The sequence below is a fragment of the Falco rusticolus genome, chromosome 13, assembly GCF_015220075.1.
Source record: "Falco rusticolus isolate bFalRus1 chromosome 13, bFalRus1.pri, whole genome shotgun sequence".
Lineage (NCBI taxonomy): Eukaryota > Metazoa > Chordata > Aves > Falconiformes > Falconidae > Falco > Falco rusticolus.
Genome location: NC_051199.1, coordinates 17,525,712 through 17,543,472, shown reverse-complemented (window position 1 = coordinate 17,543,472; position 17,761 = coordinate 17,525,712). Strand labels below are relative to the sequence as shown.

The following is a 17,761-nucleotide window of genomic DNA, read 5'->3' as shown; positions in this document are numbered from 1 at the left end:
AGAACTTGTGGAGCTGGGGCTGTCAGCACCAGCTCAACCAAGTGCTTAGACTCTACTACTGCGCATCTCTGGTGCTGTTGGAAGGCTGGTGTTTCAGTGGGATATAAATACCATAGGTTCCACAGCTTTAAAACGTGAAGATGAAAGTCATGAGTGAAGATGAAACAAGTAAGAATTCCTTTGTGACCAGTGGGTGCTTCAAAGACAGACTCTATGCCTGCCCTTTTAAAGTGTTTTTAAAATCTGTACTTTGTCACTGACTCTCCACATTGCACACAAGAAACTTTCCATCTGGGCAGGCATAGTCCCTATCTGAACTCAGCTGGCAGGGCTGTGCCAGGATTGCTTTGGGTGGTGTAAGTGCCAGGAGGACGAGGAGAAGAAGGGCCAAATAAGTGTCTGGTTTCCATTTTCCCCTCTGTTCCCAAAGCTTTGCAGTAACAGGGACTGAGTCAGAGCTTGACTTCCCAGACGGAGTGTAAGCGGTGTCATTCATGGGCATGCATTGCTTCACCTGCTGTATCGGGTGACAGAAAATAGCCCCCCGGGCTGTAGGTAGCCACCAGCGGTAGTGCTTAGGATCTCACGCGTTCCTGCTGGTAAGCTCACGCATCAAGAGGCTGCTGGTATAACTCATTCCTCTGCAGAGGTTAGCACGAGGCCAAGGCACCACATAAGTCCCACTTGAGCCTGTAGGGATTTATTTCGGTGCCTTGGCCTTGTCTCAGGACTTCTGCAATACCGTGGCTTTTTGCCAGATCTCTGCATGTGTTCACATTTCAACTTGTGTGTTTTTAGTGTCAGCTGGAGTCTTGTGGAGGTGTGAAAGAAGCCTTGTGCCAAAATGGCTGGAGCATCCAGGGGCTCCGGACTCTTTTGGAGGGCACTTAAAATTCTCATTATTATTACTATTTATTTTTATCAGTCATCTACACTGTTTGTATATACTATAGCTTGTATTTACTAGCTCCTAGGCTTTGCGGTCTTTGTGCATTCAGCTGCGTGTCTTCAAAGCTCCACCTGAACTACAGCCATTTCAGTTGAGAAATGGTTTTGTAAGCAGAAATGGACGGCAGCAGATGACAGCTTTCACTTGGTGCTGACAGTTGCTTTGCCATAATTACTGTTTTCATTCTTCCTATATCAATAGGATGGGTTCCTGGCAACTGAGGTTGGTATTTGTGTTACCTTTAAGACCAGCATGTATAAGTCCGGCCATTTAATTTAATGAAACTTCTTTTGGCATGTCTCATGGCGCTTTTCCAGTTATAAACTCATTTTTCTCAGCTGCTGAGTGTGCTCAGATACTGAGGAGAAAGATTAGGAACTTTCAAGGATACCAGGAGCAGGGAGAAAAATAACTTACAGTGTTTGTCCAGAGCTGCTGCAGTTGTCTCTGCCGACAGCCTGCCATCCACAGGGTGTCCTCTGTGCTGAAACGTGTGGTCAGGCAATAGTTTCTTAGGTGCAGTTGGGTTCTGGTGCTTTTTCCTCAGTAATCCAGGGTATGACTTAATTCCTGAAGGAATGTGTTCAGGGCAAAGGGGCATTTAGGCTGAAAAGACCATAGATGCAATTGCACCCCAAAAAATTGTAAAGGAGCTCAATGGTCTTGAGCTTCAGGTCTCAATGTGAGAATTTGTAGGAGCTGGTTTGGGTAAAAGCAGCCTTGCCAGGTGGGTAGGTTGCTGGGGGATGTCCTGCCACTGCTCCCTTGTCAGGCTGTCCAAACTCAGCAGCACTGTGACTCCTTTGCGAGTCTGTTCTGGCTTTAAAAGAAAATGCCTTTAACTTTGTAAGGTAGGGATGTACTTTCAAAACTCTGTCTCTGCTTTTGTTCAAAGTATATGTTAAAACCGGGAGCTAGGAAAGTGCATATGCAGTGACCAAGTTCGAATGTGCAGGAAGCTGTAGGGTCCCAGCAGGGCTCTGTGGAGCTGGAGTGTTGGTGAGTTGCCTTTGGCTCTCTCTTCTCAAAGTAGAGCTGCATCATCCATATGTGCTCCACAGTCAAGCCTTGGTAGAGGAATTGCTTGATTTTACAGTTTACTTGCCTGAGCAATGGCTAACATAGAAAAGCTATCTAGGTGTGTGGGAAGAAGTTTTCCTTTCATTCCTCCAACATGGAAAGCTTCAGCTTTTTTTTGAAGAGTAGGAAAAGCAAGGATGAGATTAGCATGGTGAAAGGTGGTTTTAAAAATATAAATCTGTCATTTTGGAAAAAAACTGTATAGTTACTCTTTGTGCACATACAGACCAGCATTGCATTTGGTAGGCCAGCAGAGGTAACTGCCTTACTGTTCTGGAATAAAAAGGACAAATCTGGTGACAATCAGAAAGCTGTGTGTCCCACAAGATGACTAAAATACTGCAATGCTCCACGTTGTGCCAGACCACAATCTTTCTCTGTCTCATCTCCTCTCTGTTTGCTCCTTTGTGCATGGTTTTCTCTTATTTACTGTTATGCCAAATACCTTCATGATCACAGGTGGGAAGTGGGGGGGGTGGGGTGGGGGTGCTGCATTTTCTATTCTTCCTTTTTCACTGCCAGATCCTGGGGTCTATATTTGACCAGCAGAACACAAATTTATTAAGAATACTTCCTTTTTGTGGTCTGTCACCATTTAGAACATGGATTTGCCAGAAGACCCCTGCTGCCAGGGATACCAGAGGTAGCCTGTGCTTTGTTTAGGAGGGAAGGTTTCTTTGATACTCTGCTGTGCAATACTTTTACCATCAACATTCCCAGGGAGTATCTGCACGGTCTTTAAGGGTTTCACTAGAAAACAGGTTTTCAAGTTCAGCAAAATTTCCTGTGGTGGGTTTCACCCTGCTGAGCACTGTTTTCAGAACAGTCTTTTTTCAATTGGACGTAGCATAGAATCACAGAATATCTCAAGTTGGAAAGGACCCATAAGAATCATAGAGTCCAACTCCCATGACTGAAGGATTTTCACAAAGTCTTTCAATGGCTAGCAAGAAGAGGACTTTTGTGTTCGAGCAGTATCTTATCTCAACAAATGTTCCTCTCACATCAGCAGGGCTGCAGCCTACCAGCCCACTGGCTGCCTTTCTCAAACTAGTGAGCAGCACAGCTCTTTATCCAAATGAGAAGGAATTAACCCCGTAAGTGATGTATGACAGAGCCAAACTATCCAGTGCCTGGAGTGCTCCAGCTGAGATGGGAATTGCAAGGATCCCTATGCTTGCTGTCGTGGGTAGGGGGCTGGGGGGGAAGGTATTCTTCATACATCCACCTAGTTTTTCTCATTTTTGGTGTGGAAGCTAGACTATTGCATGGCTTGGTTTGGCTCTGTAGCGCTTGCTTGCATGTGTTGTGAGCTCCAGGCACTTGGATAGAGTTCTCACCAGAGAATGGCCGACGTGAAAGTAAGTGAGAAAACAAGTGGGATTAGGTATGTGAAGATGTGCTGCATTGGCTTCGCTGGCTGCAAGGGTGCAGTGCCTTCTGCATCAGCTGGCAGCCCCAGGGACCCCTCTGCTTTAGTGCAGAGGGTCCCCCGGCTATGAAAAGGGGAGTAGTTGAGATGTAACTATTATGGCCCTTTCACAGTAGGCACCATCCCTTCTCCCTAACACCAGCTTCTGGGTTTTAAATAACTGAAGTTTGAAGCGGGGTCAGTGGAAGCTGCTTCTCTCCTTTTCCCCTTTTAACTGGGTGCTTTATTTTATTTCCTCTTGTATTTGCCACTGGAAACAGTATTGGGGCACCATTTGCAGTATGAGACTGGAACATAGAAATCAGATTTTATTCCCACCTAGTTGTTTTCTCTTCCTTGCCAAGCACTTGCTTGTTCCTCAAGCTTTCCAGCTTTCTAAATCTCCTGTCACATAACCTCACTGTAGGTGCTAAGACATCTGCTTTTCCCCTCTTTCAAAGCCCATACTGTGATCATGAAGGTGGAAAGTGACTGTTTCTCTCTCGGTGGTTGGCACAGGGTCCTGTACATTCATCTTTTTCTTTTCTCTGGTTCCTTCTCTACAGTCTCCTTTCGGCCTGCTTCAGGAGTGAACTCACGGACTCAAGGAGAGACCCTCCCAAACAGACCGATGCCATCCTAAAACATTCCAGCCCCCCAAACCCATCAGTATATCCATAAACAGAGCTGGTGGGGTCACTTTGTCCAGCTGGCGGGACTAGGAACAGTGGGGCAAATATACAGCCTGATAGCGACAGAGTAAATAGTGAGAGTAATCTTCCGAAGGGACTCAAACTTTGCAAAAACAACAGACACTTCAACAGACCTCTTAACCATAGCCCGTAGCATTGGGAGGTTGGGAACCATGATGTCGTCCGTTTTGGTGTAACATTTTCTTCCTGTTTTTGTAACATGTTGATACTCTTTCCTCTTCTGTATGTGTGAAAATCAGCAGGGTTTCTCTGAGCAGGTCTCAATTTTAAAATGCTTCTTGTCTTGTTTAAATTAAAACGTGTTCATGGGCTGGGAGGGATGAAAGGGGGTGTTTAAAGAGTATGTGATAGTAAATTTGGCCTGTTGAATGCTGGTCATGCAGCAATAGTGCAAGTAGCTGAAGTATTTGTACTGCTGGACAGAGGGAGGTAATAATTATATCAATTGGCACTGGTAAGAAGTCGATTTTATTTTTTTCTGTAGAAGTGCCCACTAATTTGGCTTCATGAATTGTTTCCCCTCATTTTTAATCTTAAAGGGTCTGATCCAAAAATACATCTAAAATTGTAGGAAAGACGGGGTGACTCTGACTTTGCACCAGCACCGCTGGCATTAATCCAGTTTTGCTGAACTTACGAAGGTCCTTCCTGACTGTGGGCTTGATCTAAATGGTGGGCTGAGCTGCACAAGTTGAATGTGAGGTTGAAGTCTTTCTGTATAATGACATCCGTGTGTGCTCAGTATCCCTATCCCTTTGCAGCTGAGCTTGTAAAGGCCAGAGTGTACAAAACTGCTCATTGCCCAGCCTGTGGAAAGGGGTCAGAGCTTGCTCCTTTCCTTGCAGATGTTTAGCAGTTATTAGATGTTGCCTTAGAGTTTTCATCAGCCCTACTACGTTTTAGCCCATCACTCCAAACCTCATAGTTCAAAGGACAGCAGTGCCAGCATATGTTGCAGTTGACTTGGCCAAGTGGCCTCAGGCCATGCCCACCTTGTCCATTAATCCTGCGACCAGTGGCTTTTGCTTATTGTGTCCATGAAGCGCATCCTGGCTTAGCAATTCCTGCACAGAAGATTTTCTTAGCAAGGACTTGTAAATCCTTACACTACTTCTATCAAACGCTACCTCTGAAAGCCATTTGTATGGGGCTTGACAAGGAGGATTTGAATCGTTTGGAAAGTTCATCTCTAAGTGTCAAGCCCAGACCAGCACAGAGGAGGAACAGGCAAGTAACATGCTGTGGAATTAACCTGGCATTGCTGAACATGGCACTGGGTGTGGATACTGGTAATGAGGGAGGAGCCAGTTGAGGGTGGGCATGATGCCTGCTGTGGCTCTTCCCACTGAGAGGTGCCCAAACATCCTTACATGAAGAACAGCCCCTAATACTGGTAGAGAAGTGTCTTGCAACCTATGCCCTCAGGCAGTGTCATCTCTCCCGAGGAACCCTCTGATGTCGATGGCTGCAAGAAACAGAAATGTGAAGGAATTACTGAAGGTCCGTCAGGAATGCTGCTCCCTGAGGGCTGGTGTCTGCCCATATCAGCCATGGTTGGGGAGCAGAGCTCGATGGCAAATGCCAGTGATCAGCAGCCCCCAAGAGACACAGGGGGTTGGATCAGTACTGATGGGGACCTGTGTGCCTGCAGTGCAGTCCATGCTGGATTTATCTGGGGCAGGTACATACCCAGCTCTGACACACTTGTGGTTAGGCACAGCCTGAAGAGACGCTGCCTCCCAAATGCAGAGCGGGCCTCCTGGCCACCCACCAAGGATAAAAGCCTGATGCAGTGGGAGAAGACTCTTATCTCTGAACATCACACCATCCGCTTCCAGGCAGCAGAGCTGCGATCCGAGCAGGTGATGACTTGTACTAACATCTCCTTTAAGAGCCGTATCCCATCGCTGGATATCTCCTTCATTGTCTTAGCAAGACTTGTTCTACCATAGCAGTATGGGGGAGGACTGATGGAAAAGAGCCCCCAAAATTGTGATTAAGTATAAATAATAGCTAATTAAATGCTAGCAGTAACTATTTCATACAGTTGCAGCTCTACCATCATTCCTTGTGTAAAGCTAACCAAATCAAGTGCCTCTTTACTTTGCCTGGAAATTTCAGGAAGCACTTGGAGATCACAAAGCAGACAACTATTGCTCTGTGCCACCTTATTTGGGAGAAGAAAGGCAATGCTATTTCTTTCCCTCTGAGAGGTGGGCATCTGAAACTGCAAAGGCAGCCCAGGCACAGGATTATACTTTGCGCTGTCAGTCTGTCCTTCCAGTGAAGGTTTATTCCTGGATCTTGGTCTTGTCTCCTTGTGGATGGCAATACTGGGACACACTAATCTGTGTCTAGAGCTCTGCTTCAGGGCCTATTCACGAGCAAGTTTGAGGAGGCAGCCCACCAGATAATACAAGACATCGGCAGCCTGCACTGGGAGATTCCAGCCCATGCTACAGTTGGTCAACTGGTCCAACCTCTAAGAAATCTCTTGTACTGTGATGGGCAATGCAGCACCTGGGACTTCCACCAAACAAGAATATAAATTATTTGGATCCAGCTGTCCTCTGGAAAGGCTTTCCTGTTTGTCCTCCTTACCTGTAAGAGGATGATGATTGTGAAACTGGTCTTTAATGGTCACTTGGTTTGCTCTTCAGCTATAAGGTGCATATTCTTATTTTTTTATCAAATAACTTAGAGCTGGAAGCAATTTGAGCTGCTTCATAGCCTATCCTCTGCAGATAAAAGAAGAAAACCTTTTTCCAGCTGTCTTTTGATTGCTTCTTTGTCATCTCTGGGGCTTCAAAGTAAGCCTTTTCCTTTCAAGGAATACCGGGTGGACTAATTGAGCCTTATCAGTCAGGTCATATCAATCTATGTCAACTAGTTCATGTATATCCACTTGCCATATTATAGCTCCATTCCCTGGAGAGCAGATTGCATCCACTGCGTGCCTTGGGAAATTCCCATACCTGAAATCTAAGGGGAGTTGTTATTGCCATCCTTATCCCCGTGCTGTAGTTGCTGTCTGCCTCATGCCTGTCAGAGCTTCCCCTTTCCCTGCTCCCAGTTAGTTACCAAGCCTACATACCATTTCTGTGGTTGAGAAGATGCACTATTGCTTGCTATAGAATAGCAGCTCTTTGAGATATGGAGAGCAAGGGTATCTCTCTGCTATTTAGTGTCCCACTTCATGGGCCTTCAAAGTGGATGAGTGCAACTGAGCATCATCTATGTCATTTGTGTGCCATTACTAGACTACATCAGTGACATCTCAGTGTTATGCAGCCCAGTGGGCAACCTTAACTGAAAAAACATTGCCAATGGGCACGCTGACCATGTGTGAACTTGGGATGTATCCTTGCTGCACTTGCTGTGGCTACAGTAAGGAAAGGCAGCCCGGAACTGGATGGCTTTGATTCCACCGGGTCTCTGCATTGTGACTAGCTCTAGGGAGTATTCAGGGATAGCAAAATGTCGGTGCAAAGGGCTTGGGTGCAATCTAAAACTCTCTGAGCCTGAGCTGCCCTATTCTTGCACTTAATGAACCTTTGATGTCATTTGCATTAAGGCTGCTTACATGACGGTGTGCTCATCTAATGTGAATGAGGACTCTGGGACTTGTCTACTGAATCAGGTAATTGGTCTATCCAAGCAGTTTCCTACCTCTGGTGAAGGGCTGATACCCAGCGAGCTGGGAAAGCACGGAATTTATACAAGGTAACCTGTGACCTGAACTGTGCTTCATATGTGGGAGAGGAAGGAAGTTCCTTCCTGACCTCCTCAGATGATCAGTATATGCCTTGAAGCATGAGAGGTGATTGCCCTCATCTGAGCTTGCATAACTACAGATGTTATTGGCTAAATAATTACATAGTCTCTTGAAGAGAGAAAAATCAGTTGCAGAATGTGACTCAGTGCCTTTCATATCAGACTGTTCCAAGAAGTATAATAGTCTCTTAATTGAAGTCCTTATACCTTGATATTAAAATGCATTTCATTGGCATTGATATCAAAGAAATGTTAATGCTCCTACTTCTAATCTTTCTTGAGACATAGTAAATATAATTTTAATGAAAACCACTGTGCATGACACTCTTATACCTGTTTTTTAAAAAAAATGAGAAAAAAAGCAATATATTTTAAATGAATCCTCAAAAACCATGTAGTCTGTGTGTTTAATACCAAAACCATTTTCTTGTGTTTCTGAGGCTGTGGCTATGTTGATGTGTGACATTAATTTTCAATAAAATTTTGCATCTTCGTTTATCTTGGGACTTTTCTTTGGCTAGATGACTTTCTCTAGACCTTTTATAAATCCACTCATGTGATGGAATAGTTTAGTTGAAAGAGCTATGGGTATGAAGAAAAATACTTTTGTTTCCTGTTTTATTCACTTGAGCTTGATTGTCTTAGTCTTGATTCTTGTATGAATGAGATAAGAATGGAGTCCTTAAGCTATATGTTAAAGTTTGCATTTGTTTTCTATAATGTAGGTTGCTTTGGGTTGGCTTGTGTTTGCTTGCTGCTTTTTTTTTCTTTAATCCCTGAAGTATTTTGTATTCTCCTAACTACCTTTGCTGAGATCACTGTTGGTGGTGGAGAGGGCAAAGTTAGGCCCACTACTGACCTCCTCGGAGACCCTTGTTTCATAGCAACGGTCATCCTTTTAAAAATAAGTTGAAAGTCATGAGTTTTTAACAAAATCTGTCGTGGGCTTAAACAATGCAACTAAATCTTCTTGGGGAAGTCTTTGCTGATTTCATTTGGAATTTCATTGTGTATGTGGTGGCCTACTCACTTGCAAATTGTGCAGATTTTGCCCTAAAAGACTACTCAGTCTTAATAACGTGTATTAATTTCAGCTGAGGCTTAGTTAAGATAGGTGCCCAAACCTGTAAAGTAGAAACATTAATTTTGGTCCTAAACCCAGAAGCCTCTTTAAGTTAAGGGTGGTGTCAACCTGACTTGAATTTCATGGCTGACCTCAACTTTCATAATTGGTGAATTGAAACCTCAGGTCTGAATCATTCCCTTCACCCTGCAAAGTTGGGTCTGAGCTTCATGGCTCGGTTTCACTTCCCCTTGGGAGTTGCTGCCATCGTTAATATTAATTTGTGAAGCTTCTTGTGCTTTCCACTTCCTTGAGTCTATGAAGTTTGCTGGATCTTGTCCTGCACCTTCACTGCCAAAGGACAGTTCACACCCTTCTGTACCTCCTGTAATTGTGTAATTAGGTAACATTTCTTCGGGGCCTTAGATACTCTAGCCTGTTAGCATAGATGTTTTCTCCACCCAGCACTGCAAGTCTTAAAAGTGCAGGAAGCTGGAGACAATGTAATTGTATGAAACTTGACCTTGAGTGCTGAAGGTTTTAATAAATTATCTAGGAATAAGCCTTTTCTTTCCTTTTACACTTTGCTTATTTGAAGTAATAACTATTCTCTTTGCATAGAAGGAAAGCCAGTTCCCGGGAATTGGTGTGACCAGTTATACCCAGACTAACAAGTTTCCCAATGGGAAATAAGGTGGGAATGTGCCCTTACACATTCACTGTGGGGTCACCATGATATGGCCAAACGAGTGCCAGGCTCCGTGGCAAGCCAGGCAACCTCTGCTCACTCTGCTGGCCGAGCATGGCTTGCGAGGGTACGTTGTGTCCGGGAAGCATGCCCGCTTCCCCAGCGCCTTTGCCCAGTCTTGCAAATCCTCCTGGTGTCAGAGAGAGAAAAACCTGCTGTCTCGTGGCATGGCGGTGCTCTGCCAATTGTGCTGTTGGACCCACTTTAATGATCATTTTCTGCATATCCCAAATAAGACCCCACTCCAGATGGGATGCCACAGCCGTAACTCGATCTGAGAACTGGGCTGCTGTTCAGAAGCGGTCTGGTCTTCGCACACTGGATCACTTACGAGGCAGGGTTGCAGCTGGGACCCTTGGGGCTGGGCAGGGGGGAGCTCACCAGCAAGCTTCTCTGGCCCAGTTCATGGATATGTTGGATGGAGTTTGGGGCTGTCTGGACTTGAGGGAGGCTAGTGTTGCTGTCAAGTGGTAGTAGGAATCTGATACTCTTTGCAAGTGGCCTGCGGGGTTTGGATACCAGGTTCTTCTTAACACCAGCAAGAGCTGCATGTCGGCGTCGCAGGCAGCTCTGTCCATCTCAGTAGTACTGGTCCCTAAGGTGTACGGAGTCTGTCTGGAGCAAAGAGCCTCTGGCTATTATATATACACCTGATGATAACCTGATTATATGAGTAACCAGGAATTTTTGAGAAACCAAGGTCGTAAGTATGACCTGATCTGGAAATTGTTTCTGCAGTCAGGTTTTAGAAGTAGTTAAGATGGTTTGAGAGAGCTTCCTCAGTTCTTGTTCTTATGAAAAAAGTCTTTGACCACAAGGAGAGCTTAACTTAAAAATACTCCTTTTGAGTTTTGGCAGCTGTTTGCTGGCTTTGTGTATGTTCTTTTCAACTGAAAACGTACATAGAAACTTTTCCGTAAATAAAGCATTTGAACCAAAAGTGAAGCTTCCTCTTACTGGTATTTCACCATTTGTTTTTTTAAATGCCCAGAATATCTGGGAAACGTCTTACTTCCTGTTGACTCTCTCTCCAGTGAACTTTTATCTGTGATGCTCCCATGGCATCAGTGATTTCACTAGCAGTAGCTCACCACTACCACAAGCAGAAAACATAGTTCCTTGGATGCTTAACTCTTAATAACCAATTGCTATGATTACTGTCCTAACATCTCTTTGGTTTGCAGGACCTCCATGCAGTCACAGTCATCCTACGGCTCCAACTCTCCACCTCTCAGCAAAATGAACAGCATGAACAAGCTGCCCTCGGTCAGCCAGCTAATTAACCCTCAGCAGCGCAATGCCCTGACCCCAACCACCATCCCTGACGGCATGGGAACTAACAGTAAGAAACCCTTGCTCCTTCTTCTCCTCTTCCATGTGTGCTCCCCGCTAGTCTAGGCAAGGAGACTTGGCATCACCAAGTGGCTAGTGTTAGGCTGAGGAGCCCGGAGTCATTTGCTGGCTGCAGAACTGAATATTGCTCACTGCTGTGCCATGGGGCAAGGCTTCAGCATCCTGCTCTGAGCTCAGAGGGGTGAACAGAGCTACTTCTTGCTGCTGGTCTGGCTGGCTGCACTGTCATCTGTCTTTCAAGATTTGTTTCTTCTTCCTTTCCCAGCAGAGGAGATGCAAATGTTGGCAAAGTTTTTTTTCCCTCCGTTCAATTAAGACACTTCTTAGTTTCAAAGGAAATATCTGCACCTCACAGCTCTGTAACCTGCTTCCTGAAGAGTGCCCAGCAGCCCTGTAAATCCAGGATGACAGACATGGTTCTGGGGCTGAGTTTTGTTGGTTTTCTTTTTTTGGTTGGTTTTTTTTTTTTTTATTATTTCAAAAGCACTGGACTTTTGCCCACACCTGTTGCTGATCCCCTTCGGGTGTTCTCGGTGTCTCTGAAAACAAAGCTGTTTGGCTTCTGTATTGGGTTACTCTGCTGGCTCTGTCCTCCTGCTCTCCCGTGGCAGGGAAAGCAGAGACGAGGCTTGCTTAGGTTTCTACCGAGCCTGTCTGTAAAGGAAGGTGACGCGGTGGCGCTGCCGACAGTTGCTCCAGTAAGGGGAGAGCGCCTGGAGGACTGTCTGTCATCTGGTCCTTGTGCAGTCATTGCAGCCCTGCCTGAAATTCCCCGTGAGCTTGCTCCATGCAGGGCTTTGCAGGGGGTTGAAGGCTGCTTCAGCTGCGGGTGCTGTCCTTCAGTGCCATGCTGGGGGCGAAGCGGGGGTCTGGGGATGCCTGGGTAACAATGTACTCCTCCTTCTTCTCTCCTCCAGTTCCCATGATGGGCACCCACATGGCCATGACGGGTGACATGAATGGCCTCAGCCCCACGCAGGCGCTGCCTCCTCCCCTCTCCATGCCTTCAACGTCCCACTGCACCCCCCCTCCTCCGTACCCCACAGACTGCAGCATCGTCAGGTGAGCTGGAGCAGGCTGCCTGGCGCACGTTTCCCACCCACAGGGAGTGGAGACCTCATGCTGGGAGCCTGAAGGGTCCTGCCAGGTCCCTTGCCCCGTTCTCCTGGAGCACTGGATCCCAGTGGGTCTTGGCAGTCCTAGGGCTGGCACCCTCTGGGCACTGAGCCTCAAACCCCCACCTCTGAGCAGCTGAGAGAAATAGGGACATTAGGACTGCAAGAAAGCCAGGGGATGCAGCATCTGTTGGACTGGTGGAGCTGAGGGTGCCAGGCACTCTTGCAAACATTTCTTGTCTCTTTTTTTCTGGTTGGTTGTTTTTTTTTTTCTTTGGTTTGTTGTGGTTTTTTCCCCTTTGGTCACTCAACAACCCATGGCTGGGGTCAGAAGTCCTTCTGCCCTCCGTGAGGTCAAATAGGTTGAAAGATGCTGCCCATAAAAGAAGAATCCTTTACGTTTAGGGAGGAATGTGCTGATTTGAAGTATTTTGTGTGCATATTTCTGAGCCCCAGACCCACTGCCTTGCTGACGCCCTCTGTCCATGCAGCAGGCTGCCATGAGCTCAGCCACCTTCTGGGTGAAGTGACCTGGCAGGAGGGTCCATGTGAGCCTTTCTGCCCCAAGATCCAGGCTGTGTAGCACCAGCTTTTGACTAAAGCAAGGTGCTGCCACAAGGGTTGTCTGCTAGGTGCTGAGCTAAAGGACTCCCTCACTTGTTTGATGTGGCAGTGATGTGGCTTGCTGGCCTGGAATGTCTTGGAGAAGGTCAAGCCAAGGGTGAAAGCTTTGTTTCCTGTTGCTGTAGGTTGGCTGAGTGTTTGGTTTTTCTGTGGTTTGGGCTGTTGCAGCCAGGGTGATCCTTTTTTCTCTCTCCTTCCTTCCTTCCTCCTCTGCAGCTTCTTAGCGAGGTTGGGCTGCTCATCCTGTGTGGATTATTTCACGACCCAGGGGCTGACCACCATCTATCAGATTGAGCATTACTCCATGGATGTAAGTAACTCCTCACCATTTCCTTTGTTTGCACTCCTGGCCCTGCTTTAGGAATGGGTCAGAAATCCCAGACTCAATATATTTTTATTTTTGTATGATTAGTTTGATTTAAGGCTGTTGCACACAAAGAAGACTCGTTGTGAGGTGAAGAGAGGCTAGATGCAGGGCCAGCATCATAACTGCCTTGCCTGGTACAGAGCAAGACTGTCTTCCCCTCACCACCACGGTGTTTTAACCCCCAAAGTGGCACGCCTGCTAATTCCGCAGGCTTAGTTTCAGTTTACACTGCTCTGAAACACCTTACTCGCCTGCAGGCAAGTAGGCTGTCCAGAAGTGGTCTGCATTTCCCGGCCCCCCCCCCCTCCCCCCCTGCTTCTGTTTTCTGGCCTTACCTTAATGATCTTCCCTTGCCATTGGTATCTCAGCCCTATTTGGGGTGGTTTTTTTTCTTTTGCATGGCTTTTGCTGCAGGGTTGCTGCTTCCTCTCCTGCACCATTGCTCTCCTCTGAGCTGGCTGTCCCATTTTTTTTGCCCCGAGACTTTGCAAGGCTGTGGTGCCTTTGCTTCCTAGCGTGGGCTGCCTTCCTTCTGCTGCTGCTCTGATTAGAAAAGCTGACCCAAATTAACCAAAGCTGGTTGCTGATTTTTTCAGAAGCTGATATTGCATTTCCCAGAATTTAGGTAATGCTACCCTCAGATTCTGTTCCAGAGATGATGGGGCCTCAAAGTCCAAGTTTTCTAAGGTTATGTGTCTGTTCTTAAATTTTGGTTGTGTTCAAGTAATTAAGGCAGTTCCTACAGAGTCAAACCCAGACCTTTGAATACTGGAGCTCAGACTTGGATACTAAAATCCTTTTGCAGGCTTTGAAATAAACACAGGAATTTTCAAAGCTGTTGAACTTCTGCCACCCAGCATCCCCCACCACAGACAATCAGATCTCCCTGAGGTTGTCTTGGAGGTCTTGCAGTCCAGTTAAACATCTAGCTTTAGGTCACCATATCTTACGCATGGATGTGTGTTTTGTGTAACTTCAAAACACCCCTTGTGTCATTAGTCCTTGCTGCCTCATGGCTACACATGCTTGTTCAGCATTAGTAGCTTGTCTTCTACAGTGCGTCATGGCCACCTGGATTTTGGCAGCTTTGTTGGTTAATAGGCATTGGCAGGGTGACCCAGAAGCTGCTTCTACTCCTAGAGCCCAGCTTGCCCAGGGGCTTGCCTGTTAAGCCCTCTACCTTGCCTTGCAGGATCTGGTGAGCCTCAAGATCCCGGAGCAGTTCCGCCATGCCATCTGGAAGGGCATCCTGGACCACCGGCAGCTCCATGACTTCTCCTCCCCTCCCCACCTCCTGCGCACCCCCAGCGGCGCTTCCACCGTCAGCGTGGGCTCCAGTGAAACCCGGGGGGAGCGGGTCATCGACGCGGTCCGCTTCACACTCCGGCAGACCATTTCCTTCCCTCCCCGTGACGAGTGGAACGACTTCAACTTCGACATGGATGCCCGGCGCAACAAACAGCAACGCATCAAGGAGGAAGGGGAGTGAGCCCTGCGGACCCTGCTCCACCCCGCCTCGGCCACAAACTGCTCAGCCCCTCATTTGCCTGCCTTCTGCTTGGTACTGCACCCCTGGACGAAGGGCAGAGGGAACCTTCTTGCTCACCCATGCTAGGTTTTGCCCTTGATGCTGTCTAGGTCATACTCCTGGACCACACGACCTCCACCCCAGCTCTTGCAAGGGGAAGAGCTGAGCAAAGGGGGAAAGCGGGTGGTATTTCCTTGAAAGCCGTTGACCTTCTCAAGAAGGCGTTCTTGTTTCGTATTTTCCTTTGGGGAGAGGGCTTCTTTTCTTGACTTTTGAATCCTCACACACCTTGTGGGTGTCCTGACCTGTAAATTTGTTTCTCTCATCTAGCGATTCTGCTTTGAAAAGCAGGAAGGTTAAAATAAATGTTTAAAAAGAAAAAAAAAAAAAAACAAACAGCCAAAAAAACCCCTAACTCCAAAACCATATGCAAAAAACCCCAAAGCTACCAAACCCTGAACTGGCAATTCATCTGAAAAATAAATGGGAATCGGTCTGCTGAACGTTGCACTTAAAACAGCCTCTTCCCACGGAGCTGAGTGCTCTGTTCATGTGTAATACTCTCCAGCGGAGACAGCACATGCACTTTGCTGGGCAGGCCAGCGCTTAGGGTCACCTGCAACCCACTTTTTTCCTTCTCCCTCACCTTCTCTGGGAAAAACCAAGCCTGCTGTCTCTTCTTGTTCTGAATTTACATTCATGTGTATGTCCTGGTTTGCTTGTTTCATTATATAAACATAAATACAGCCACTGGTCACTCCTGAATTCTGCCCCCCACCCAACCTTTAGCCGTTCTGTTCTACTACTGACATTTAAGCTAGAGAATTAGGCTTTGCCACATATGCAGCCTGGTTAGTTTAGCACAAGGATTTGCCTGCCTAGCCTCCAGTTGAACAGAGGACCGACTGAGAGATGCACACTGATTTGTAGGGATTCAGTTATCCTAAACCCAGACAATCTTTTATTTAGACCATGCTAGACTGGTTTCTAGAACTGTCTTTAGATATACCTGTAATAGGCTGGAGCCTGTAGGAGTTTCTTGCTGGTGACTACAGACTAAGTGATGAGCAACTAGAAGTGGGGAGTAAAAAAAAGAAAGAAATTTCCAATTGCCTTGGAACAAGGACCAGTTCCTGGTAATAAGTCATGTTTACATGAGAAATTGATTTTTCTCTGTTTTTTCTTTATTGGTTCTACAGCAGCTGTGCTCTGAGGCATTTCCTCTGACTGCCAGTGATCCTGTGGACAAGTAACTGAACAGAGTGTGTGTTTTCACATTTATCTTGGCCAGGGTAGTGAGACTTCAACGTATACAAAACAAACCTAAACTGAGGAGCTCGGCTCAGCACAGCTGCTTTCAAGTTGGCTTGCTCATTTTAACAGTAAGCCTGACTTTTTTTTTTTTTTTTTTTCCTTGGCTGGAGAAAAATGAAAAAAAGCAGCTTAAATGAGTTGTCGTTCTACCTTGCTACAACCAAATAATCTTGTTTCAATGCAGCGGCTGTTTTCTGGGCCCTGCTGTGTGCCACGTATTTCATTTAGGGTCCTATATTGTTAGCATCTTCCTCCATCTGTCTGTTGCGCCAGGTCTATGTTGCATTCAAAGACTGCCTTCCGTTAACTGTGCAAGCCTCTTCTGGATAGCTCTAAATGGTACTGCAAGATGGTTACCCTGTAAAGTGTATGTATATACATATTTTTTTGTATGTGTAATTTTTGTTTCCTACAGCATAACATGCCAATTTTTATTTCTTCTTGGGCTACCGGGTCTGACAGAACCACAATAAAATGTTGTTTGTTTTTCTGGTTTTTTTTAATTATTATTTTTATGCAGAATGCTTACAGTATACCTTGTAACAAATGAGTCACCACTGGACAAATATATTTGTATTTTTCATACTGAGATCCTGGTGTTACTTTGCAGTTGAGGGGGGAGGGGGCTGGTACTGAAAGCCTGTTTTATCATTTTATTTTGTAACACTTCAAAGAGCAGTGTCCTAGATTTCAAAGTATTTAACATGCTCAGTGTGAAAACTTACATGTCTTTTTTTTTTTTTCTTCTTCTTTTTTTTTTCCTATATGCTACAAAAGAAGCGAGTCATCCTGCTCTTGACTCGATGCAAGAATTAATTCAGCGGGGCAGCGTTAGTGCGGGGAAAGTGTTAGTGCAGGTACTTTGCAAATTCCTGGAGGTGAATTAGGCTGTTCCCTTCTCACCTCCAAGGTTTTGCATCTCCATTGTGTAATCCTTCTGAGCTGCTTCAGTATTGTACAAATATTGATGCAAAAAATACCGTCATTTTAGGAACTAGAAAGCTTCTGACTATAAAGGTTAATGCAGTTAATGCTGTGCCCAGAGTCTGGGTGCAAGAGCTTCAGTATCTGCTTTTCAGTTCAGCAGTGAGATGGAGCTTTTCTGCTGTATCACTAATGATTTAAAATATATGCTGTGAAAACCTTCTTTCTACTGTATACCACTGTGGAGCCCACTTCTGTATAACTGGAATCTTCAAGTGAGTTTGAACTGCTGTAGCTTTTACCCTCCCCTGTAGAGCTGTGATTTTTTGTTTTGTTTTGTTTTGTCTTGTTTTGATACATCAAAGCATGTGGGTTAATTGAGCTGAGAATCTGCCAATGCTTGTAGCAATGACAGTGTTGCCTGCACCAAGACCTGTGTGTGTTTTGGAACACCTTGTTGTTGAAGTCAATGAAAATAAAAGCCAAACTGAAAATGACACTGAATTCCCAAACAAATTTTCTTGCCTGTGCGCCTTCTTGGAAATGAGCAGGAGTCTTTTCTACTGCTTCCTCCTCTGAGCAGATGGGGCTTAGTGTCGCCTTTGCCCACATGTGCAGTTTTCTCATCCCCACGCCATCCATGTGTTATAAGGTGCCATCATGCACCCATCTGCCTTCTTTCTGCCAGATCAAATGGGTTAGCTCCTGTAAGCCTCTTGCTGAACTGCGAGATCTTCTGGGTTTTGCATCATTTGCATGGCTCTTTTTTTGGCCTTTCATCGGGCTTCTTTATTCTGT

At 45.9% G+C, this 17,761-nt stretch overlaps 1 protein-coding gene across 1 annotated transcript in view; it reads left to right on the top strand.

Annotated features, from left to right (window-relative positions):
- Positions 1-17,447, top strand: part of TP63 (tumor protein p63) — an 83,515-nt gene extending 66,068 nt beyond the window's left edge. The window contains exons 9-12 of the mRNA XM_037407541.1: positions 10,923-11,080; positions 12,009-12,153; positions 13,047-13,140; positions 14,390-17,447. Of these exons, the coding sequence (XP_037263438.1) occupies positions 10,923-11,080; positions 12,009-12,153; positions 13,047-13,140; positions 14,390-14,686 (694 nt within the window). The 3' untranslated portion in view covers positions 14,687-17,447. The remainder of the gene's footprint in view (positions 1-10,922; positions 11,081-12,008; positions 12,154-13,046; positions 13,141-14,389) is intronic.
- Positions 17,448-17,761: the final 314 nt, after the last annotated feature.